Source organism: Loxodonta africana, chromosome 7 (assembly GCF_030014295.1).
Source record: "Loxodonta africana isolate mLoxAfr1 chromosome 7, mLoxAfr1.hap2, whole genome shotgun sequence".
NCBI lineage: Eukaryota > Metazoa > Chordata > Mammalia > Proboscidea > Elephantidae > Loxodonta > Loxodonta africana.
This window is the reverse complement of record NC_087348.1, coordinates 105,315,081-105,340,375: the sequence shown is the minus strand read 5'-3', so window position 1 is coordinate 105,340,375 and position 25,295 is coordinate 105,315,081. Positions and strand designations below refer to the sequence as shown.

Sequence of the window (25,295 nt, the reverse complement as noted above, 5' to 3'; positions counted from 1 at the left end):
CCCCCCTGCTGCAACCAGATACCTGTCCCTACACCAATCACCCCTGCCCCTCTAAGACTGTGGGACCCATACACACACTTGATGACCAATTACCTGGGCACCTGAGCTGAATCCATATAAGAAAAGCGAATGGGCTCCTAGGCTCACATACCTGGTAACAGTTCTAGCCATCTGGTGAAAGGACATCAGAGATCCAAAGGAGCAAATAATCTAGTTAGCTCACTCAAGCAGCCTATTTGGGCATATCAAAATGACTTTTTGCTTTCTTCATGTATGATATTCTTGATGTCATCCCACAAATCGTCTGGTCTTCAGTCATTAGTGTTCAGTGCGTCAAATCTATTCTTGAGACGGTCTGTGAATTCAGGTGGGATATACTCAAGGTTGTACTTTGGCTCCTGTGGGCTTATTCTAATTTTCTTAGGCTTCAACTGGTATGAAAATATATAAATATATACAAGGGAATGATTAAAGGAAGATGGGTAGGTGATGATGTCAGGAAGATATCCCTGAACCTCCTAAGATGAATCTTGGCATATAGGTAGAATTTGGATGGATGGAGAAGTTTCTACGGCTTCAGTGTCACTGCACTGTTTTTATTTTCCCGTTATATCTCTAAATCTTACTCCTTTTTTTAGTATTTCTTCCTCAGATATCTACTCATTCCACACGCATTCTCTCCCATAGCATGAACTATCATCTCAATGTAGGAATTCCTATTATATTCCTAATCTCTTCCTCAAATTCTACAACCACACTCCAAATGTCTATCGGACATGACCACATTTATGTCCTACAGGCACCAAAGGAATCACCATGTCCAAAGTAGAACCTGTATTTCCCAAATCTGCTTTACCTCTGAGTTCCCTCCCTCAAGTAAAAACATTACTAAAAAAAAAAAACCCAAGCCAGTAACCCACAAGTCAGTTCCTAGTCATGGTGACTCCATGTGTTTCAGATTAGAACAGCACTCCATAAGATTTTCAGGGGCAGTGATCTTTCAGAAGATCACCAGATCTTTCTTCCGAGGCTCCTTTGGCTGGATTCAAGCGACCAACCTTTCAGTTAGTACCCAAGCACTTAACCTTCTGTGTCACCTAGTAACTCCTAATGCCATCACATTCACCCATTTATTTAGGAACAGAACATTGGTGTCACCTTCAATTTCTCCCTGATCCTAGCCACCTCATTGGTTCTTATGGTCCCATAGTATCTTCAGGTTTTGAAATGAAATGTCTATTTTAGACCTAACCTGGTACACTGTTATATATTCAAGTAGTTATAGAAAAACATCCCTCGCTGTTCCTTATATTTGGCGGGTGAGGGGAAACACACTTGAAAAAATAGCAAGAATAACCCATAACTGAAAAACAATAAAACCAGACACTCCTTCCTAAGCGTGAACAAAAAAACAGGTTACTCTTTCAATTTACAGTCAAGTATCTTGAATGCATGGTCTATGTCATATCTTGTCCATTTCCCTTGAAAGTTGTTTTATATGCCTATCTTTCTACCAAAAGGGTTCTCTCTAAAATGACGAAAAGACCCCTCTCATCTTCTCTCCTTTTCATCTTAAGGTGAAGGTCTACACATATCCTTTTCTCCCGCTCAGAAGAAAAAGTAGTCCCTGGTTTATAAGGCCAGCCACTCAACTTGGGCTCTCAATTCCATTCCATTCTCTGTGACTTGGCATCCTCAGACATTCACTTTTTTAGCCTGTTTCCCTCTACTTTCACTATACAGATCTCCATTCTGACCACATTTCACTTAAACGCCCTGCTTTAATCAAATTTACAAAGAGTTGTTCACAGTAGTTCACCCTCTGAACTTCCTACATCACCACTCTGAGTTATTTTTCCCATAAAGACAAATTTGCACTAACCTAGGCAGTGTTTCATCCAAAACACACTTGCAACATATATGTCTACCATTTTCATATGCATTAAAGAGCACAAAGAAAAAAAATCTCTGCTCACGAGATGCTTCTACTATAATCAAATCACATACATATTTACACTGAATTCATAATTCTGAAAATCTCAACAAAAGAAACCTCCAGGCCAAGATGGTTCTACTATAGTAGAAGAGACTTCTACTAAACATTAAAGAGAGAATTAATACTAACTAAATAAAATCTCCTACAGAAAAACAAAGAGCAGGGAACATCCCAATTCATTTTTTTAAGCTAGTATTACTCTGCTACCAAAACCAGAGAAAGACCGTACAAAAAAAGAAAACTACAGACCAACATCCCTCATGAATATAAACCCAAAAACCAAACCCACTGCTGTTGAGTCGATTCTGACTCATAGCGACCCTATAGGACAGAGTAGGACTGCCCCCATAGAGTTTCCAAGGAGTGCCTGGTGGATCTGAACTGCTGACCTTTTGGTTAGCGGCCATAGCTCTTAACCACTACAACACCAAGGTTTCCCTCATGAATAAATACAGACATAAAAAATCCTTAACAAAGTATTAGCAAAAATCACAACAGAGAGCCCCTGACAGCGCAGGAGAAAAGTGGGGTACGGAATTTAAATTCTAGTAAAAAGACCAGACTTAACGGTCTGACTGAGACTGGAGGAACCCCAGAAGACATGGCCCCCAGACTCTCTGTTAGCCCAAAACTAAAACCATTCCCAAAGCCAACTCTTCAGACAAACATCAGACTATAAAATATAAATTGATACCTGTGAGGAGTATGCTTTCTTACCTCAAGTAGATACATGAGACTAAATGGGCAGCTCCTGTCCGGAGGCAAGACAAGAAGGCAGAAAGAGACAGGAGCTAGTTGAATGGACACAGGAAATCCAGGATGGAAAGGAGGAATGTTCTGTCACATTATAGGGAAAGTAACTAGGGTCACACAACGTATGTATAAATTTGTGTATGAGAAACTAACTTGAACTGTAAACTTTCACTTAAAGTGTAATTAAAAAAGAAAAAAATACCAAATAAAATTCAGCAATATTTAAAAATGGCTATATGTACAACATGATCAAGTGGGGTAACATTCCAGAAATGCAAGACTTATTCAACATTACAAAATCAAGTAATGTAATCCACCATATAACGGGCTTACTGTTAGCTGCCACTGAGTCAGCCTCAACTCATGGTGAACCCATGCACAACAGATAGAGCGCTGCCTAGTCCTGCACCATCCCCATGATCGGCTGCAGATCGGACTATTGTGATCTATAGGGTTTTCATTGGCTGATTTTGAGAAGTAGCTTGCCAGGCTTTTCTTCCTGGTACATCTTAGTATGGAAATTCTACTACATCTGTTCAGCATCACAGCAATACACAAGCCTCCACTGACAGATGAGTGACGGCTATGCAGGAGATGCACTGGCTGGGAGTCGAACTTGGGTTTCCCACATGGAAGGCAAGAACTTTAAAACTGAACTACCAATGTCTCATATTAACAGGCTAAAGAAATAAAACCACATAATCACACCAATCAATGCAGGAAAAGCATCTGACAAAACTTAACACCCATTCATGACAAAATCTCTCAGAAAAATAGGAATAGAAGGGAACTTCCTCAACTTGATGAAGAGCATCTACAAAAAACCTATAGTTAACATCATACTTAATGGTGAAAGACTGAATACTTTCCCTCAAAGATTAAAAAAAAGTAAATAAAGTCTCATCACTTTTACCAACATAGTGCTAGAAGACTGGAAAGAAAGAAATAAAACTGTCCCTATTTGAAACAACTGAATCTCCACATGCAAAAGAATCAGCACTTCACACCATATTTAAAAATTAACTCAAAATGGATCAATGGCCCAAAATAAGAGTTAAAACCATAAAACTTTTAGAAAAAAAACCACAGGGGTAAATCTTCAAGACCTTGTTTTTGATAATGGATTCTTAGATATGGCACCCGAAGCACAATCAAAAGAAAAAATAAACTGGACTTCATCAAAGTGAAAAAACTTTGCACATCAAAGGAGTTAACCAAGAAAGTGAAAAGGGTGTATATTCTAAACAATAACAAAATAAATAAAATTTTTTAAAAAATGACAATGCTGCATAAAATCCTGCTGACCAAAAAAGGAAAGAAAATGAAAAGACAACCTACAGCATGGGAGAGAAAATACTGGGGAAACATATAGCTGAATTAGGGTTTAATATCCTGAATATATAATTTCCACAGCTGAACAACAAGAAACAAATAGCCCAATTAAAAAAGGGACAAAGAACTTGGACATTTCTCTGAAGATACACAACTGGTCAAAAAACAGATGAAAAGATGCACCAACCTCACAGTCATTTGGGTAATGCAAATTAACACTACACTGAGATACCACCTCATACCCACTAAGATGACTATTATCAGAAAAAAAATGAAAAATAAGTGTTGGCAAGGATGTAGAGAAATTGGAACCCTTGTGGGAATGTAAAATGGTGCACCTACTATGGATAACAGTTTGGTGTTTCTTCAAAAAGTTAAACATAGAATTGCCATATGACCCAGCAATTCAATTTCTAAGTATATACTCAAGAGATATGAAAGCAGGGACTCGAAGAGATAAAATATATACCAATGTTCACTGCAGGACTACTGACAATAGTAAAAGGTGGAAACAACCTAAATATCTGTCAGCAGATGAATGGTATGATGGTTAAGGTTGTGTGTCAAGTTGGCTGAGCCATGATCCTCAGTGGTTTGGCAGTTATGATGTCTGCAGCTTGGAAATGATGTAATCACCTCCATAATGAGATCTGAGTTAACGTGACCGCCTCCCTGATGAGATCTGTTGTGAGCCACCGATCAGTTGAAAATCTGATATTATATATTCCTTGGGGGTTTGGCCTGCATCCAATACAGGTGAACTTTCTGACAAGGCTCCCTGGCTTTTGCTTGCTCTGTATCCTGCAGCTTGCTCCTGTTCATCTGACCTCCGGTCCTTGGGGCTTGAGCTACCAGCTTACCTGATGTCTACCTGCCAATCTTGGGATTTCTTGTCCTCCATAGCCTGTGAGCCAAAGGCCTGCTGTCTGAACTTCCAATCTTGGATTCACCAGCCCCTGCAGCTACATGAAACCTCCAGCCTGACCCATGGACTTAGGACTTCCCAGCTTCGACAACCGAGTGAGCCATTTCCTTGATATAAATCTCTCTATATATATATTTATACGCTGTATTGGTTTTGCTTCTCTACAGAATCCAGCCTAAGACAAATGGATAAACAAAATGTAGTACTATGGGGTTCAAATTAACTTTAGGTAAAGAATGGGGTTTTTGTCCTTGGTTCCTGAGTGATAAACTCTAAAACCTTCGGACTTCCCCAGTGATTAAGGTGTCTACAGACACGCGGGATCAACTTGATGGCAATGGGTTTTGAGTAACAAGTCTTCCAGACTGAGGGATTTATGCTAAGGAAGTACCTCTTGAGTAGGGACTGTCCAGGTCAGAGGGACCACCAAGTGATATCTGCCCAACCTGGGGGAATGGGGTACAGTTGGGGGCAGAAATGATTCAATCACAGAAGCTCCATGGGCTTCCTGGTTGATGAAAGACATTGATACATGTGGGAGGGTACCGCATCTTTTTGGGGGACATAAAAGCACCAAGTTGGGAACTCTCTACACCTTGCCCTATGTGTCTCACCATTTGTATCCCCTTTGCTATAATAAAACTTTAATTATAAGTATAGTGTTTTCCTGAGTTCTGTGAGGGGTTCTAGCAAATTATCAAACCCAAGGGAGTAGTGAGAGCCAGCAGGTTAGAGGTGAAGGGGCCTGGGGACTCACAAGCTTACAGCTGCTATTCTGAGGGAGTAGAAGAAAACCCCAAATTTATAGCCAGCTGGTCAGAAATAAGGGTGCTGTGGAGATTCCCAAGCTTACAGCTGATGTCTGAGGTCTTGGGCAGACCTGGTAGTCTGGAAGACTGTGCCCTTTAACTTGTGAGGTCTTACCTAGCTCCACGTGGTTAGAGTCAGAAGATGAAGTTCTGCATGGGCAGCTGGTATCAGAATAGAGGGAAACAGAATCGATTATAAATTGATTAGGAGAGATCAACAGTTTGGTGGGTCCCTCAACCTGAGCACTACTGACATTTTGGACCACAAAATTCATTGTTATGGGGAGCTGTGCACTGCACAGTGCTTACACGGCATCCCTGGCTACTACTAACTAAATGCCAGGAGCATTCCCCAAGATGAGACAACCAAAAATTATGTTCAGACATCGTCAAATGCCTCCCAGAATGCAAAATCACACCTAATTGAGGACAACTGCTTAAAAGAAAACAATAGCAAATTTATAATTTTTTTTAATATTTTATTACCAGAAATTCTATTTAACATTTTTTTTTTTTTACATAGCACTTACTATATACCAAGCCCTGTTGTAAACACCATACATATGTTAATTCACTTATCTTCATGACAATCTATGAGAAGGGCACGATTATTATCCCCATTTCAGAGATGAACAAACACGGGCCCAGAGAGATTAAGTTGCCCAAGGTCACACAGCTAATAAGTAGCAGGGCCGCATCTGAACTCAGTCAAGTAGCTCCAGAGTCCACGCTCTTAACCATCTTTTTTTTTTTTTTTAATATATTCTAAATGAGAAGAAATGAAATAAATTACTACTTCCAGCTTATTAGCCCCTAAAGGAGTTAGGGTTATCCACCCTAAAAGAAAAAAACACACAAATATAGGAAAACTACAACTAAGATAAGAAAAAAAAAAATAACCCAATTGAATAGTCAGGAATCTATATAAGTAAGTAGTGCCCAACTAACGACATATTCGATTTATGACAAACTAGACTTTTAACAGTCTATTTTTTTTCTACAGTTTTCTTTATTATATTTATGTTCATTTATTTGGGAAATGATACCTGAGTATGTTTGGGAAAAGAAACAGAAAAGTAGTGCAGGAAAAGGTTACCATTCTATAAAGAAAAAGAAATAACATATAAGCTTGAATAAAGGTTTTATTTCTTCCTGTTTCATCTCTGCTGTTTTCATCTCTACGGAAATAGCATTTAGTAAATGGAAGACCTTGTTCCTATGACTAAATATTAATTGAAGATAAAAATGCTAGGAACTAACCCTAATGCCAAAGCCAGGCAATGACATCACGAGAAAAGAAAATTACAGACCAATATCTCCCATGAATATAGATGCAAAAATTCCACCCGATAGAATTCAGCATCATCTTAAAAAAAAACAATAATACACCACAACCAAGTAGGGTTTATACCAGGTATGCAAGGATGATTCAGCATTAGAAAATCAATCAACGCAATCCACAACATAAATAAAAGAATCACATGATCATCTCAATCGACGCAGAAAAGGCATTCAATAAAGTCCAATACCCATTCCTGATAAAAAAAGAAAATAAAAAAAAAAGCTCTCAATAAAATAGGAATAGAAGGGTAATTCTACAACATGATAAAGGGCTTCTATACAAAACCAGCCAATATCATTCTCAATGGAAAGAGGCTGAAAGCGTTCCCTCTGAGAATGGGAACAAGACAAGGATGCCCTTTATCACCACTCATTTAACATTGTGCTGGAAGTCCTAGCTAGAACAATAACGCAAGAAAAAGAAACAAAGGGCATCAAAATTGAAAAGAAAGCAGTATAACTACCCCTATTCGCAGACATGATTCTATACATAGAGAACCCCAAAGAGTCCATTAGAAAACTACTGGAACTAATAGAAAGATTCATCAGAGTAGCAGGATAAAAGATCAACACATAAAAATCAGTTGGATTCCTAAACACGAACAAAAAGAACTTTGAAAAGGAAATCAGGGCAACAATACCATTTATAACAGCCCCTAAAAAGATAAGATACTTAGGAATAAAACTAACCAGGGACGTAAAAGACCTATGCAAACAAAGCTGAAAAACACTACTGCAAGACATCAACGTAAGTGGAAAAACACACCATGCTCATGGATAGGAAGACTCGACATTGTGAAAGTGTCAATTCTACCCAAAGCGATCTATAGGTATAATGCAATCCCGATCCAAATACCAACTGCATTCTTTAACAAGTTGGAAAAGCTAATCACCAACTTTATGTGGAAAGGAAAGAGGCCCCAGATAAGCAAAGCATTAGTGAAGAAAAAGAACAAAGTAGGAGGCCTCACACTACCTAGTCTCAGAACCTGCTATACAGCCACAGTAATTAAAACAGCCTGGTACCGGTACAACAACAGACACATAAGCCAATGGAACAGCGTCAAGAGCCCAGACGTAAATTCATCTACGTACAGTCAGGTGATCTTGGACAGAGGACCAAAGTCCATTAAATGGAGAGAAAAGATGGTCTTCTGAACAAACGGTGCTGGCCAAACTGTACGTCCATATGTAAAAAAATGAAACAGGACCTATACTTCACACCATACACAAAAACTAACTCAAAACGGATCAAAGACCTAAATATAAAACCTAAAACGATAAAGATCATGAAGGAAAAAACAGGTACAACACTGTTGCTGTTAGGTGTCGTCGAGTCAGTTTCAACTCATAGCGATCCTACAGAACAGAGTAGGACTGTCCTATACAGTTTCCAAGGAGCGGCTGGTGAATCTGAACTGCAGATCTTCTGGCTAGCAACCGCACCTCTTAACCACTGTGCTACCAGGGCTCCTCATTAGCCATTAAAACCCATTGCCGCTCATTAGCCATTAGAGGAATGTAAATCAAAACTACGATGAGATATCATCTTACCCCAACATTACTCGCACTAATCAAAAAGAAAATAACAAATTTTGGAGAGGTTGCAGGGAGACCAGAACTCTTATGCACTGCTGGTGGGAACGTAAAATGGTACAACCAATATGATAAACAATATGGCACCTCTTTGAAAAGCAAGAAAACAGAAATGCCATATGATCCAGCAATCCCACTCACAGGAATATATCCTAGAGATATAAGAGCCATCACACAAATAGACATATGCACAACCATGTTCACTGCAGCATTGCTCACGATAGCAAAAAATGGGAACAGCCTAGGTGCCCATCAACAGATTAATGAATAAACAAATATGGTACATACACACAATGTAATACTATGCAATGATAAAGAACAATGATGAACCCACGAAAAACCTCACAACATGGATGCCTCTGGAGGGCATTATGCTGAGTGAAATAAGTCAATCACAAAAGGTCAAATATTGTATGAGACCACTATTATAAAAACCCAAGAAAAGGTTTACACACAGAAAAAAAAAAAATCTTTGATGGTTACGAGAGAGGGGAGGGGTGGGAGCCACGGCGGCACAGTGGTTAAGAGTTCGGCCGCTAACCAAAAGGTCAGCAGTTCAAATCCACCAGCTGGCCCTTGGAAACCCCAAGGGGTAGTTCTACTCTGTCCTATAGGGTTGCTATTCGATGGCAATGGGTTTGGTTTATTATTTATGGTAACAACAACAAATTCCAATAAAAGAAAGTGCAACCAACCAGCTGTGTAGTTAACTTTACTCACTTTTCCTTCGTCCTCCAATATCTCAGTACTTTTTTAAATAAATGAGATGACAAATATAAAGTATTTAGCCAAATAATGAGCACATAGTAGGAACTTTTAAAATGTTTCCTTCATTCTCCACATTAACTCCCTGTTCCACTCCTCCTTCTTTTGTGTGTGTGGTGTGCAGCTTTGTTTTCTTGAATGTTTAAAAGAGATTTACCTCTGGTAATCAAGATGTTTGAAAAAGAAATGGCAATTAAAATAACTACAAAGAACTCAGCCTCAAGTCCTCCCCTACTCTTCTCTTATAAAGGGATCAGTACATATTAGATGTGTTCACTACAACCTGATTGTAAAATGGTCAGGTAAGAGCTGTACAGCATTATTCAGAGAGGTTAAGTGGTCTTCATGAGAATCAAAACTAAACCATATTCTTGTAGCACCACAGGTGTAAAACAAAAACAGAACTTCAATGAGCAGAACTAAAACAAGACATTCATCTATGTCAGAAGAAATTTTGGATTATTTCTCTAATGAATTTCAAAACTCTTGTTAAAAAAAAAAGACATTCTTAAAAAATATTTAGCATAATCAAGACAATAGAATTACTTTGGTGCCATGAATAAACTTATATTGCATTTGAATTGTTTCCAATATTTTTATTTAAGGTTAAAATTATAAACTATAAAAGCCAAATTTAAGTATCTAAAACAATGACAAGAAACCAAGTACCATAGACCAATACTTACATATATTCTTATACAGTTTTTTCATAAGCACTATCTCATATGATTCCCACAAGAAGCCATGAAGTAGTTACAGCAGGACTATTATCTATTTATAAATGAGGAAACTAACAGTTAAACTTTAAATTACAGAGCAAAACACAAACCCAGATCTTGTAACTTGAACCCAATGCACTACACCATGCTGTCTCATCAGGTACAGACAACCAGCTTATCAAAAACAAACTAAAAAAAAAAAAGTAGGGCAACTGTTAATAATATACATGGAAAGATACAAACATCTTCAACCATTTTCCTTAGCTACGTACTTACTGTAAAAAAGCTCCCCTATAATGAAAATCAAGCTTTAGTGATGACCATTAAATCTTACATACCTGACCTATAACATCCTTACTCTCAATAAAGCGGCCGCTTTTCAAATTTGTACGGAAGTGGAGATGGGTTTTATAAAGATAAACCTAAAAATGTACTTGAGATATAAAACTGAGATAAAATATGATCAAGAACAAGACTCAGATTGAGCCCTAAGTACTATTATATCCATGTTCCAAAGTGAGTACTATCAATATTTTTGGTATTGTAGGAGCAGTCTTGAAAATACATACCTATCACTTCAACTTCTACTGATGTAACTCACCATACAATTCTACAACCTTAAATCAAAACTCTTTCATATTCTGCCATCTTCTCTATACTTACGCATACTTATGCTCTAATATGAAATACGTTAGTGAAAAAAAATTCTAACAATACACTTCTTATAGAACTTTGTTCAGACAAAAAATACAAGGTATGCACATATATTCCAGCCTCTCCAATAAGAATACTGGGTGCAATGAATTAACATTTTTAAAACAGGACTAAAGCAAATTAAGAGTTCTTCAAACCAGAGAAGAAAGGGCAACTTAAATAAGAGACGAAATCAGAGATATGAGAGAATGTTATGGACTGCATTGTGCCCCCCCAAAATGTGTGTCAACTTGGTTAGGCCATGATTCCCAGTACTGTGTGGCTGTCCATCATTTTGCCATCTGATATGATTATCCCATGTGTTGTAAATCCTAAACCTCTATAATGTTAATAAGACAGGATTAGAGGCAGTTATGTTAACGAGGCAGGTCTCAATCTATAGGATTACATTGCATCTTGAGTCAATCTCAATTAGAGCAAAGCAAGCAGGGAAGAGAGGGGCCTCATACCACCAAGAAGGAAGAGCTGGGAGCACAGCGTGCGTTTTGGACCCGGAGTCTCTGCGCTGAGAAACTCCTAGACCAAAGGAAGATTAATGATAAGGACCTTCCCCCAGAGCTGACAGACAGAGAAAGGCTTCCCCTGGAACTGATAACCTGAATTTGGACTTCTAGCCTCCTAGACTGTGAGGGAATAAAATTTCTGTTTGTTAAAGCCATCCACCACCTGTGGTATTTCTGTTAAGCAACACTTGATAACTAAGGCAGAGGACTACCCAGACTAGCAAAAAAAACTGCCTCACTATTTGCTGATACATAAAATTCCATCAACAGAAAACAAAACTGTTCCCAAAGGCTTAAAACATACTTCAAAAAAAAAAAAAAAAAAAATACTTCAACTCACACATTTGCTAAAACTCACTCATTGTGAAATTTAATAATTAGACCATTAACTAGTTGGTAGATACAAAATCCCTTACTATTTTTTGACAGAGGTAACATTGTCCTGAACCAGAAAAGAGTTTCACAGTACTACCATGGGAAAAAAGATAAAAGAACACAAAAAAGGAAAGTTAAGAATTTAGATGCTTAACTTGTAAGACTTCACAGTTTGGTGTAAAAGCAATACTGATTTACCTTTAAATACATAAAGACAAATTGAAGTTGTTCAAAAAAGTTTTTATAACATTTGTACCTGAAAATTCCTGACTACTATAATTTAAAATATAGATTTTATTAGAAGGGAGTTTTGATTTCAGAAAAATTTGTTAATCAAGGTATTTGTATGGACTGAAACAATGTTTTTTACTGATTTGGCTTCAAGTTTAGGTAAATGACAAATTCAAAGGGAAAGAAATCAAATTCTTAGCCAGGGTCTTAGATTTAAGAAAGTGTCAAATAATCTCTCTATGAATTGCTTAGTTCTCTCAATTTCCTCACACTAAAAGAAAATTTCTGTGCCATAAATGTTAAGCCTAATACATATTCACTTGATATATATTTATATAATCACAATGTCATTTCCTTGGGAAAGTCTTTCCAAACCCTCCACACTAGATTGATTTCTCTTATAATACACTCTGGTAATACCCTGTAGTTCTCCTTAAAAGCAATTACCACCATTGAGATAATTTTTTGTATAAATATTTCTTTTAAGCTTATCTTCCCCTTTAACTGTAACTTCCATGGCCATATTGTTCCTCCCCCTTTAGCCCCCGCTCCCCCTACCCCCGTATTTCTGACACACTATAAGCAATCTGTAATATTTGATGAGTGAAATGAGGGCTGAGAGGGTGAAAGTGGAAATGAAGATTCTGGGTAAATACAGTTACAATAACACTCCATGTGCTCTAAATGGAACTATGCACAAACACACTCCAAAATTCATGCTGGTCCTAATTAAGTCAATGTCTCCTGTACTTGGGAGTTTCTGATATGAAGGTCTGGAAAAAATGGTCCCATGTCTATTTCTTCAAGGTTTAAAAATCAAGAATGATCAGAACAAGACTTTATCCATCTCTGTTAATACAGAATTTTTCAAGGAAACTCCCAAACTGGACCAACTGCAATCCAAACCCCAATTGTTTAGTAGTTGAATTCAAGAAACCAAAACAATCTGACAACTGTGATTTGTCAAAAGACCACGTATACAAAATAGATAGTAACAAGTTGAAAACCATTTTAAATTCAGCATCCTGCCCAAATCTGGTGATACTTAACCTAGCACTCTTGCTACTGTTTATACTTTGTTGAGGGAGGCTCACTCAACAAACACTTAACTATGCTCCTAGTATCCCAAAATCAAACAGATCAATCTCATATTAAAAATGAAAGAAAAACGTACACAAATCACACTCCCTTTTAGAGAAGATCAATTAGGAGAAAGGACACTAAGATTACTGATCAATCAAAAAAGCAACTTAAAAGTTTGACATGGGGTCAATAGATATTCAGACAAATCTCTTCTACAGCACTACATTATGATCATTAAAGAATAATGTAGCTAGACTATTGTAAGGTCCTTAATCATTAAAGCATCAACCAGTATTACGTATTACTATATCCTCAGTACAGTCCTGGGGGATGTAAAAATATTTCACATTCACTACACTATACAAGGAGCGCTGGTGGCACAGTGGTTAAGAGCCTGACTGTTAACCAAAAGGTCAGCAATTCAAATTCAACAACTGCTCCTTGAAAACCCCATGGGGCAGTTCTACTCTGTCCTACAGAGTCGTTGTAAATCAGAAACAATTCGACGGCAAAGGGTTTGGTTTGGTTTTTTTATACTATACAAAGTAACACGAGAAATTTTACCAATATATTTTGGAAAGAGTTTACAAATTTAATTTAGCTATTTGTTAAGCAGTCACTTCAATTAACTTCCATTCCCTAATTATCAACTAGCACAGTAGTAGTTTATTACAAAGATTTTGTCACACTGTTGATCACTTCCAAAGATTACACAAATAGATTTAAGGAACATAAGTTCATGCTCCAAGCTTTCATTTCAGGGTGTCTGGTCATCATCAATAAAACAATTACTTACATATTTATTGTTTATGACCAAATATGAAGCAGAAATTTTTTATTCAAAGTCATTACTCATAAAAAGAAGGAATTAACTTAAATTCATTCCTCAGAAATTCTCTTAATACTTTATTTGAATCACAAAATAATAATTTCAATCAGTTTTGGATAGTTAGATGAGGTATCTGAAGATAACAGTTCTAAAAAAAAAAGCAATATCAAGAAATATAATATAGATTCCTGGGAGTCTAACCTCAAAATTGCAACACATTGGAAGTCCTAAGAAATAAGTTCCAATAAGAATCACTTTAAAATAATTCCTTTGCAGGAGATCACTAACTTGCACCTACTAGACAAATAAAAACCAAAGCTCCTAAAGTTATGCAAATGGCTAGGACTTGCCCCTGTGGTTATACCGTCAGTACATCATCAGCATCAACATAGAGACAAAAAATGCTATCTTTTAACTTAGAATGAAGAAAACAAAATTTTATAAAATGTTAAGAGTAGAAAACAGTAATATATGTAATATGATTTCTAAATAAATATATAAAGCTAAATTACTAAAGTAAATATTATAAAAATCCAACTACTTCAACCACATCTCTAAAACTTCATATATTCAAGATGGCTAAAAACTATTTGAATGGGGGATGGGGGCTATCTTCTCAAAAAGAAAACGGAGATATACAAAACACCTATAAAGCATTTGAGAAGCAACATGTAAAATTGTGAAAATGTCATAGACATTTTAATAACATTAAGAAACATTAGGTTAGACATAGAGATCTAAGACAATTACCTAACCTAATACTAATTTCCACAATTATATCATTAGCAATAACCCAACAACAACAGAAAAAAATATGTGGTGAGATAAAGCAAAACATAAAACAATCCAACTACATTATTTACAGCAGTCATTTACATTCCAATGTAAATTAAAAGGAACTGTAAGAGAAGAAACATTACAATTAATTAAAAGCAAGCAAAACAATGATTGTTGTCCAATTTACATTATTTCCCAGAAATCAAGAGCCCTCTGTCCCAAATAACATAAAACTTAGATTCAAAGATATAAAATAAATTGGGTAATTAAAAAAAAAAAAAAAAAAAAAAAACCAACCCTGTTGCTGTTGAGTCTATTCCAACTCTTGGGGACCCTACAGGACAGAACAGAACTGCCCCACTGAGCTTCCAAGGAGCTCCTGGTGGATTTGAACTGCTGGCCTTTAGGTTAGCAGCCACAGCACTTAACTACTACACCATCAAGGTTTTTTTGTTTGTTTTTTGTTTAAATTAAATCTAAGCTGGACATAAATGAGTGAGAGAAAAAATGGTGTGAGATGTAATCAAAGAAGCTAGATCACACAGGGTTCTGCAAGTGATGGCAGAGGTTCATATTTTATTGAGATGGAAAGCTACCAGAGCTCCAAGCAGAGGAATAACAGGAGCTGACTTACATTTTGAAGAACATGAGATAAACACGTTATCACCCTCTTAGAAATGAGGACACTGAAGTTCACAAATGTTAAGAACTTTGCTCAAGAGACCATTTACAGATTGGGAGAAAATTTTCAGGAAACATATATCTGATAAGGGTCTACTATCCAAAATATATTAAAAACTTCTACAACTCAACAACTAAAAGACAAACAACCCAATCAAAAAACGGGCCAAGGACTTCAAAAGACATTTCGTCGAACAGGATATTCAAATGGGTGCACTTAATTTAAATTAATACTGGTGAAATAGGAAAAAGATAGGGGTTGTACAACATGATGAGTGTTAACTGTACATGCAGGAACAGGTGAAATGGCATATGTTTAGTTGTGTATATTTTTACCACAACAACAAAAAAAAAAAAGCTTGTTCAAGGTCACATGAAAAGATGATCAACATTCATTAGGCATTTAAAAAAAAAAATTAACCCAGTGCTGTAGAGTCAATTACAACTCATGGGAACCCCACGTTTCACATAGTAGAACTGCTCCACAGGGTTTTCTTGGCCGTAATCTTTACAGAGGAAGACTGCCAGACCTTTCTTCCACAATGCTGCTGAGTGGGTTTGAACTGCCGACCTTTAGGTTAGCAGTTAAGCACAAATCATTTGCTCCGGCCTACAGGGAAATAATTTAAAAACCCCACCGCTGTTGTGTCAATTCCAACTCACGGTGACCCTACAGGGCAGACTAGAACTGCCCCACAGGGTTTCCGAGGCTGTAATCATTATGGAAGCAGGCTGCCACATCTTTCTCCCAAGGAGCGTCTGGTGAGTTCAAACCACTGACCTTCTGGTTAGCAGCCAAGCTCTTTAACCACTGCATCACCAGGGCTCCTTCAGGGAAATAATTAGGGACATACAAATCAAAACCACATGAAATATCACATCACCCTCATGAGAATGGCAATAATCAAAAAACAGAAAAAGAGGTGTTAGAGAGGATATGGGGAAACTGGATCCTTATCCACTGCTGGTGGGAATGCAAAATGGTACAGCCGCTGTGGAAAACAGTTTGGCAGTTCCTCAAAAGGTTGAACATGGAACTATCACATTACCCAGCAATGCCAATCTTAGGTATATACTGAAAAGAAGTGAAAATGGGGACACAAACAGAAACCTGTACACCAAGGTTCACTGTACTACTTCTCACAACAGCCAAAAGTTGGGAACAACCTAAATGTCTACCATGGATGAACACAATGTACTGTAAAAATACAACAGACTATTACTCAGCCATAAAGAGAAATGAAATCCTGATGCATGTCATGAAAGCACTATATTTATACCTCCCTTAAGGTATTTATCTCAATGAATTTGTATAACAGGATCCATACATAGCTAATCTCCACTCCTGGACTATAAATTCTCAATGTGAGAAGTATGTCTTATTCATTTTGTTATTCCCCACCATAGCACATAGCCCTGGTGGTGCAGTGGTTAAGAGCTTGGCTGCTACCCAAAAGGCCAGCAGTTTGAATCCACCAGCCACTCCTTGGAAACCCTATGGGGCAGTTCTATTCTGTCCTATAGGGTCATTATGAGTTGGAATCAACTCAACTCAACAGCAACAGGTTTGGTGTTTTGTTTTTGATCTTTACGGAAGCAGACTGCCACATCTTTCTCCCTCCAGAATATGGTCGGTTTGAACTGCCAACCTTTCGGTTAGCAGCTGAGCATTTAACCATTCAGATATCACTAAATCTAATTATCCTATCTCACAGTTTATTAGTGTACACAGTTCCATCAATATTTATCATCGAATGGCCAAAAAAGGTTTATGACAAATATAATTTCCTAAATAATAAATAAAAAGTCTGATTATAAGACAGAAAGGGCCACATGAACCAGAGACCTACATCATCCTGAGACCAGAAGAACTAGTCGGTGCCCGGCCACAACCGATGACTGCCCTGACAGGGAGCACAACTGAGAACCCCTGAGGGAGCAGGAGATCAGTGGGATGCAGACCCCAAATTCTCACAAAAACACCATACTTAATGGTCTGAGACTAGAGGAATCCCGGCGGTCACAGTCCCCAAACCTTCTGTTGGCCCAGGACAGGAACCATTCCCGAAGACAACTCATCAGACATGAAAGGGACTGGACAGTGAGTAGGAGAGAGATGCTGATGAAGAGTGAGCTACTTGTATCAGGTGGACACTTGAGACTGTGTTGGCATCTCCTGTCTGGAGGGGGGATGGGAGGATAGAGAGAGTTGGAAGCTGGCAAAAATGTCACGAAAGGAGAGACTGGAAGGGCTGACTCATTAGGGGGAGAGCAATGGGAGTATGGAGTAAGGTGTATATAAACTTATATGGGACAGTTTGACTTGATTTGTAAACGTTCACTTGAAGCTCAATAAAAGTTAATAAAAAAAAAAAGTCTGATTATAACTAATCTGTATTATACTGAAATCAACTAGAGTTGACTCTGAAGGCAATCTGATAGGAAACGTGTCACCACATGGATTACCAGTATGGATTTGGTCCCTCACTCCCACAGGTGGGTCTCTCTCCATCAAAACACGTTTTATTGAAGAGGATGAATTTCCCCAGATAGAGGACCATTCCTTCTGATTTTAAGAGAATTTTCCAGTATACATGGAAAGGAAAAAAATGCTGCCATTGAAAGATACTTACTGATGATCTGAAAGCTTTTTAAATTTTTCTTACTCAGCCATATATCTATTTTCGTGAGGATACGTTGACCCAGGAATGTGAACAATAATGGATCATAATCATTTAGATGCAAAATTCCAATATTTATTATTTTTATTCCTGACCTATGATAACTAAAGAAGCAAAAAACAGTAAACCAGATTTGGCCAGCTACATGCAGAGAGTGAGTTGCTACAGAAAAAAAATGAGTTGAGGAAGTATTTAGTGAAACAGTAAACCCTCAACCTTCAACTCCAAACAATGTGCTGAAAGTTGAACTTTGTACTCAGCAGAGAGCAAATAACAACAAAAAGCCATAAAAAACAAACTCAGTAAACTCAAAATGTTTTATGTTAATAACAGGAAAATCCATCATTTAATTACTCATTTAAAAGGAAAAAAAAATGATCAAATGACTTGTTTTATCTCCAAAGGGATAAAAACATATCATGCACAACCATTAAATAAAGTGAGCCCCTCAATTCCACCCCCTAAACTAGGCCTCAGGCAAAAAGCAAAGGGGGATTAGTGCACAAATAAACAATTCCATGATCTCTAAAGGTCACACAATCCAGGCAGATATTTCCAGCACTTTTGCATCTTTAATGATCGCAGTGGTTTGTTTTTTTGTTTTGTTTTTGGCTTTTGGTTTGTTTGTTTTTAATAAAAAAACAAAAACAACTGCCCATTACCACAAACTCTGAAAAGTCTCGTGTTTGGTTTCTCTCATTTTCTCTAGGAAACCTGCTAAACCACTGCCTTAAAAAAACTCAATCCATATCACTGAATTGATTTCTTCAGTCAGAGGTTTTCAAGCCTTTGGCAACTGAAGACTGTCCATAAATTGTTTTTTATTCCTAGGAATTCCAACTCTTGCTTAAATGTTTATTCAGAGCCTAGAGGTGATGGAACTAACCCTGTATAATCTAATATTACCATATAATCTAAAAAGACTATGGTTCAAAGAGGTGACGTAAATCTCCCAAGATCACACTGGTATTAAGTTGGAGAGCAGGGATTCCCTAGGAGCTCTGACTCTTTTCTACCACTGGGTGAATCTACCACATCAACTCCTAAACAGTCTCTCCAATCCAGTCAACCCAGTCCTATTAGAGTCATCATCTGAAAGCACTATTTTGTACTTGTAACCCTTTTGCTCAAAAAAAAAAAACAATGGCTCCTTTAACCTGGTGTTCAGTCTGACTCTGAGTCAAAAAGACCTAGAACTGAATCCTGTCTCTTTCCCTTACTCGATCTGAGTCTTGTAAATCTCTTAATCTCTCCAACCTTCAATTTTCTTACGTATGAAATGAGAACGATAGACAAAGTTGTGTAAGGATTAAATAAAACAGAATATGTTAAGGACTAAGCACATAAGTGCTCAATGAATAGGAGCTATCATTCATAATTCCCTGTTTTAGCCAACTGATACACATATTGCTTCTCTTACAAAATTTAGATTTCTACCTTGGTTCACACTACTCTCCCTCCTCTTTATTAAGAATCCAAAACCAAACCCATTGCCATCCAGTTGATCCTGACTCACAGCAACTTTATACAGGACAGAGTAGAACCGTCCCATAGGGTTTCCAAGGCTGTAAATCTTTACAGAGGCAGACTGCCACATCTTTCTCCCATGGAGTGACTGGTGGGTTCAAATCCCAACCTTTTGGCTAGCAGGTGAGCGCTTTAACCACTGAACCACCAGGGCTCCTTCTATTAAGAATAGGTGTCCCATAAATATCTACTACAGGAATCAATGTCTATCCATTCCTATATTTAAGGTCCAAATCAAATGGTACTTCTTCCAAGGAACCTGCCCTAGATAAGTTGGACTTCATCAAAATTAAGTTTTGTGCATCAAAGGATTATTTAAAAAAGTGAAAAGACAACCTACAGAATGGGTAAAAATATTTGAAAAAATATATCTGATAACGGTTTAATATCCAGAATATATAAAGAACTATACGGTTGCTATGAGTCGGAATTGACTTGATGGCAACGGATTTGGTTATAAAGAACTCGTACAAGTCAATATAAAAAGGCAAAATATTCAACTAAAAAACAGACGAAGGACTTAAACAGACGTTTCTCCAAAAAGGATATACAGATGGTCAATAAGCATGTAAAAAAATATATTCAACATCATTAGTCATTGCTAGCTGTCATCAAGCTGGCCACCAACTCATGGCAACCTGATGCACAGCAAAAATAAATGCCACCCAGTTCTGTGCCTTCCCCACAATCGTTAAAAAAAAAAACCCAAACCCACTGCCATCGAGTCAATTCTGACCCATAGCAACCCTATAGGACAGAAGAGAATTGCCCCATAGGGTTTCCAAGGAGCATCTGGTGGATTTGAACTGCCGACCTTTTGGTTAGCAGCCAAACTCTTAACCACTATCCCACAAGGGTTTCCTCGTAGGACTGTTAAAAACCAAACCAAACCCAGTGCTATCGAGTCGATTCCGACTCATAGCGGCCCAAAAGGACAGAGCAGAACCGCCGCATAGAGTTTGCAAGGAGCACCTGGTGGAATTTGAACTGCCGACCCGTTGGTTTGCAGCTGTAGCACTTAACCACTATGCCACCAGGGTTTCCCCTAGAACTGTTAAAAACCCAAAACTGTTACGGAGATGTAAATCAAAACCACAATGAGATACCACTTCACTGGCACAGAAATGGCTATTATCAAAACAACAGAAAATAACAAGTGTTGATCAGGATGTGGAGAACCTAGACCCCTCACGCATTGCTGGTGGGAATGTAAACTGTTATATCCACTGTAGAAAACTGTTTAGTGATTTCTCAAAAAGTTAAATACAGAATTACCATGTTGTTGCTGTTGTTAGTTGCCACTGAGCGGATTTTAACTAGTGGCAACCCCACGTGTGCAGAGTAGAACTGCTCCATGTGGCCCAGCAATTCCACTCCTAGGTATATACCCAAAAGAACTGAAAGCAGGGGCTCAAATAGATACTTGTACACAAATGGTCATAGCAGCATTATCTACAGTAGCCAAAAGTTGAAAACAACCCAAATGTCCATTAATGGGTAAGCTGATAAACAAAATGTGGTATATACATGCAATGGAATATCACTTAGCCACACAAAGAAATGAAGTTCTGCTACATGCTATGATATGGATGAACCCTGAAAACATTCTATTATGTGAAATAAGCCAAACACAAGAGGACAAATATTATATGAATCGACTTATATGAAATATCTAGACTAGGCAAATTCACAGAGACAGAAGTAGGATAGAGGTTATGGGAAGATGGCAGGAAGGGAGAAAGGGGTGTGATTCCTCAATGAGTACAGAGCTTCTGTTTGGGAACAGGAAAAAGCTGTGGAACTACATAGTGGTGATGGTTGCACAATGTTGCGAATATAATTATTGTCACTGAATTGTAAACTTAAAAATTGTCAAAATAAAATTAAAAAAGAAGCATTAATCTAGTTGGAGATACAATAGTAAAATACAAACTCTAAGCTTTTCCTGAGCCCACCCCCACCCCCACCAAGCCTTGCTGGAATAGGAGAACCTTTGTTCCTGTGCTCTCCTGAACATCCCCTACCACTTAACATACCCATTAAAATGTCTAATTACCTGTACAGGTCCCCCACTAAACTGTATATATGGCAAATATCAGGCACTTGTTCAATGAATGAATGAAAAGAAGCACAGCGTAAATGCTATGGATTTTCAAAGGGAGAAATTACATAGCATAAACTCTCTCCCCATCCAGATCATAACCCCCTGAGGGTGGGAACATTCCTTTTGTATAGCTGACTACATCAACAACAACATAATGTTTGTATGTTCTATTAAAAAAAAGTAATAAAACTGGGCCATAGACTGGCCAAATTCATGTCGAAAAGCAGATAAACATAGGTCTTTGCCATAGAAAATTAGGCCAGCCATTTCCACCTCCAATATCAAATTTATGATCAGCCTTTACTAGAAGCATTAACATTACCTGGGAGCTTGTTAGAAATGCAAAATCTCAGGCTCTACCCAGCCCTACTGAATCAGAACCCTCGATTCCCAGGTGATTCCTAACACACATCACAGCACTGGTCTACATGATAAAAATGAAACTCTCGCCTGTAATCTCAGGTCACCATGTTCTACTGTGTTATCTATATAATAAATACTCAGACTATTCCCTATGTAATAAATTATCAGACTTTTCATGTAGTACTAGATACGGCCATGACACACTTTCAGGCATATTAGGGTGTAAATCCAACTTATCACTTCAATGAAAAGAATCAATTACCATCCATTGAACACTGAATGAAACTTTTAAGAAATATACAAGAATATGATCTCCGTGTTCTTTGGACACAGATTACATAAGGCAAAAAAAAGATAAATGAATTTCAGTAGCCAAACAATAAGTGTTTAATACAAAGGACAAGGTAACTGTAAGAAAACCTGAGAACATTTAAGAAAAAGCTTCTTTAATAGTTTCAGTGTTGCATATAGTTTCAAATATTCTGTTAAAAACACCAAACTTAAATTATCCTACACATAAAAGAACCTGCAGTCTGACCTCCTAAACACTTTCATTGATTCAAAGACTGGAACTACCCTTTAAATCACCAGCAAAATCTCTAACTGGAGTCGATTTCGTGAACGTGCAAAACATTTGCAAAGCCCTCAAGCCACAACACTGTCATCCAAAACTGCGACCAGATCTGAGACCACAGGGTCTTACTGTCAAATTGGCCCTTAAAAAAAAAAGAGGAAGAATTAGATGAGGAAAGGTTGCAAGCCATTCTCATCGCCTCGCTGACCTACAAACGCCTCTCCATCACAAGACGGGAGAGGAAAAATAAAGCAGGTCCCTGAATTCACATTTTTAAGTGTCCTGAACTTAATTCTAAAGTTGGGAGCCCATCCTCTTTCCAGCAACAGGAAATTGGAGGACAGGTCAAACCTCTAATTCCCCTCCCCCTTTCTCCATGTAGGATTTGGGATCCCTTCCCCCCAAAACACTCCGACCCTTCAAAGTGAGAAACCGACATAAAACCGTCCCCCAGGGCCCCTCGGGAACCCCAACAGCACCGCCCAGCCCACCCTCCAAACAAAACTCAACCTGGGGGAGAGGCTGAAGGGGTCTCACCAAGTACAGAGGGGCATAGATCTTCAGGGACTCCTCCAGGGCGCCCCCGGTGATCTGCAGGAAGGAGACCCCGCAGGAAGGCTGCCAAGTGTGGCCGATCTCGTAGCAGTTATGAGGGATGGACTTGCTGAAAACCGCCATGACTAGGAGTCGCGGAGCGGCTAGGAGGGAGGAGAACGGGGTGTAGGGAGGGATGTGGGGCGCAGGGGAGCTGGCACCCAACCGCCGCGCACCCTCCCGGCCGGCCAAGGGAGGTGCGGAATAAAGGGTAAAGGTCACGCGAGAAGGGTTACTCGGGGCCAAAGTCCTCGGATGTTGAGCGCTCGACGTATCCCAGCTCAAGGGGGCGGGACGCGCACCCGGGAGGCGGGAAGAGGCGGAGCGTGCGCGCTCCCTCAAGCGGCCTCTGCCGGGGGCGGGCTCCCGCGGGCTCAGCGCGCGCCCACGCCTCAGGACGTGACAGGGCTAAGGAAGTGGGGGATTTAAGAACCTTAGCCCCGAGAGCGCGCCTCACGGACTAGGAGCGCTGCCCTGGCGGTGTCTGCTTACCCACCCCACGCGGTGCCCCACAGTGGAGCGCAAGCGCTCTCGTGGTTGTTCAATGGTAGGTGTCTTAGGTCAGATTATACTCCAGTCTCTGTCCTCTCAAAGCCCGGCCAAGTAGGTCTCAGGGTAGTGGAAGAAAGGGATTAAATGTCTTTGTTGGGAGCTACTGGAGGAAGGGGGTTGCCAGAGGACAGTCTGGGGCAAACGCACTCCCCATAACTGCCAGCTTCCCTTCCCTAGAGTGCCAGGCAATAACTAAGGCTGCCTGCTGGTTGAAATGGAACTGCTCCCAGTTGCAGGACTTTCTGAGATGAGCGGTGCTTGGGAAGGCTTGCAAAATCTCAGCCATGTTCATATAAAAAAGGAAGTAGGTTATCCTGTCCAAACCCTGGGCCACTGAGCAGTCCTGTCACATCAACCAAATAGTAGAGACAACAGTGGTGTGTTCAAACTCAAACTTGTCTAGTGAGCTTGGTGCAGATGTTACCTGGAATCCCCCCACCAACTGGCATGAACTGAAAGGCATTTGATAAATCCTCAGGGGAGGTGATACATGCTTTTAGATTTAAAAAAAAAGAAAAATTGCAAAGTGGAGCTTTGCTCACAATTCAGTAGTTACATGTGTAAATTTGTTTATATGATATTATAAGATAAATCAGAATTTTTTTTTTAAAGAAAAACTTCTCATCACGCTACAATTGAGTTTAAAGGTTATGTTCAACATTACATCTGCATGGGCCGTTTATTCTTTTAGGCTGGCTATAACCAGTGGCATGACTGGATAGTTCCTTGGGCCTTTAATGTTACTTCTTCATTAAAAAAAAAAAACTGAGGAGTTCATCAACAAAGTGAAGCAAAGTGTCTCTCCACAGAGATGAACAGTGAATGAAGGAAACTAATCCAGCAATTTGCGGCCTGGTTCAAAGGCTTTGATTGCTACCAAGCTGAAGATTGTTGCTGTTGTAAGAGTCTGGCTTTGAAGATGTTGTGACAGGACCCCCAGATCTTGATCTGTGCAATACCGAGGCAGGAATTGGGCTAACGTGAAAGAAAAAAAAAAACTTTATTTGGTTGACCAAGCAAAGGAGCTCACCAGGAGCTCCGCTGCCAAGATGGCTCTCTGATTCACAGGCACAGGGATTTATATATGGAGAGGAAACAGAACAGGGGTGGGCTCTTCTTCAGGGCGTGTTTGGGGCATGGTCCATCAGGGTTGGTGTACAGCTCCTGTCATGATGCCTTAGTAGTTGGGTGGGCGCAGTCGCTCTGGAGCCTTGATGGAGGGAAAATGGCAACTTAGCTCTGCCCAACCACCAACCAGCGGTTTCCCACCTCAATGCTGATGATAAAGAATGGAGGAGTTCTTAAGATCTCATGCTGAGGCATTAACAAAACTAACTTGTCCAGCTTTACATACAATCATGGTAGAAATGTGTATCTGGAAAGTGCACAGTGGCAGAGTATGGCTCACACTAAGTATGACACTGTGATACTTCTGAATCCCAGCAACATTCAAGATGCACATTCCCTTTGT

The 25,295-nt window shown here is 38.9% G+C and overlaps 1 protein-coding gene across 7 annotated transcripts in view; it reads right to left on the bottom strand.

The window, feature by feature from the left end:
- Nucleotides 1-23,562, bottom strand: part of TMEM135 (transmembrane protein 135) — a 274,512-nt gene extending 250,950 nt beyond the window's left edge. For 2 of the 7 annotated variants that reach the window (XM_064288810.1, XM_064288806.1), the window contains exons 1-2: nucleotides 23,216-23,327; nucleotides 5,931-5,977 (exon numbers count right to left, since the gene is read on the bottom strand). Coding sequence is in view for 2 of the 7 variants with exons in the window: in XM_023558535.2 (XP_023414303.2) it covers nucleotides 23,216-23,356 (141 nt within the window). In the remaining 5 variants the exon portion in view is untranslated. Of the gene's footprint in view, nucleotides 1-151; nucleotides 5,892-5,930; nucleotides 5,978-23,215 lie in introns of those variants that run through there. The other 5 variants (XM_023558535.2, XM_003418551.4, XM_064288808.1 and 2 more) reach the window with 4 other exon arrangements.
- Between the last annotated feature and the right edge of the window lie 1,733 nt (nucleotides 23,563-25,295).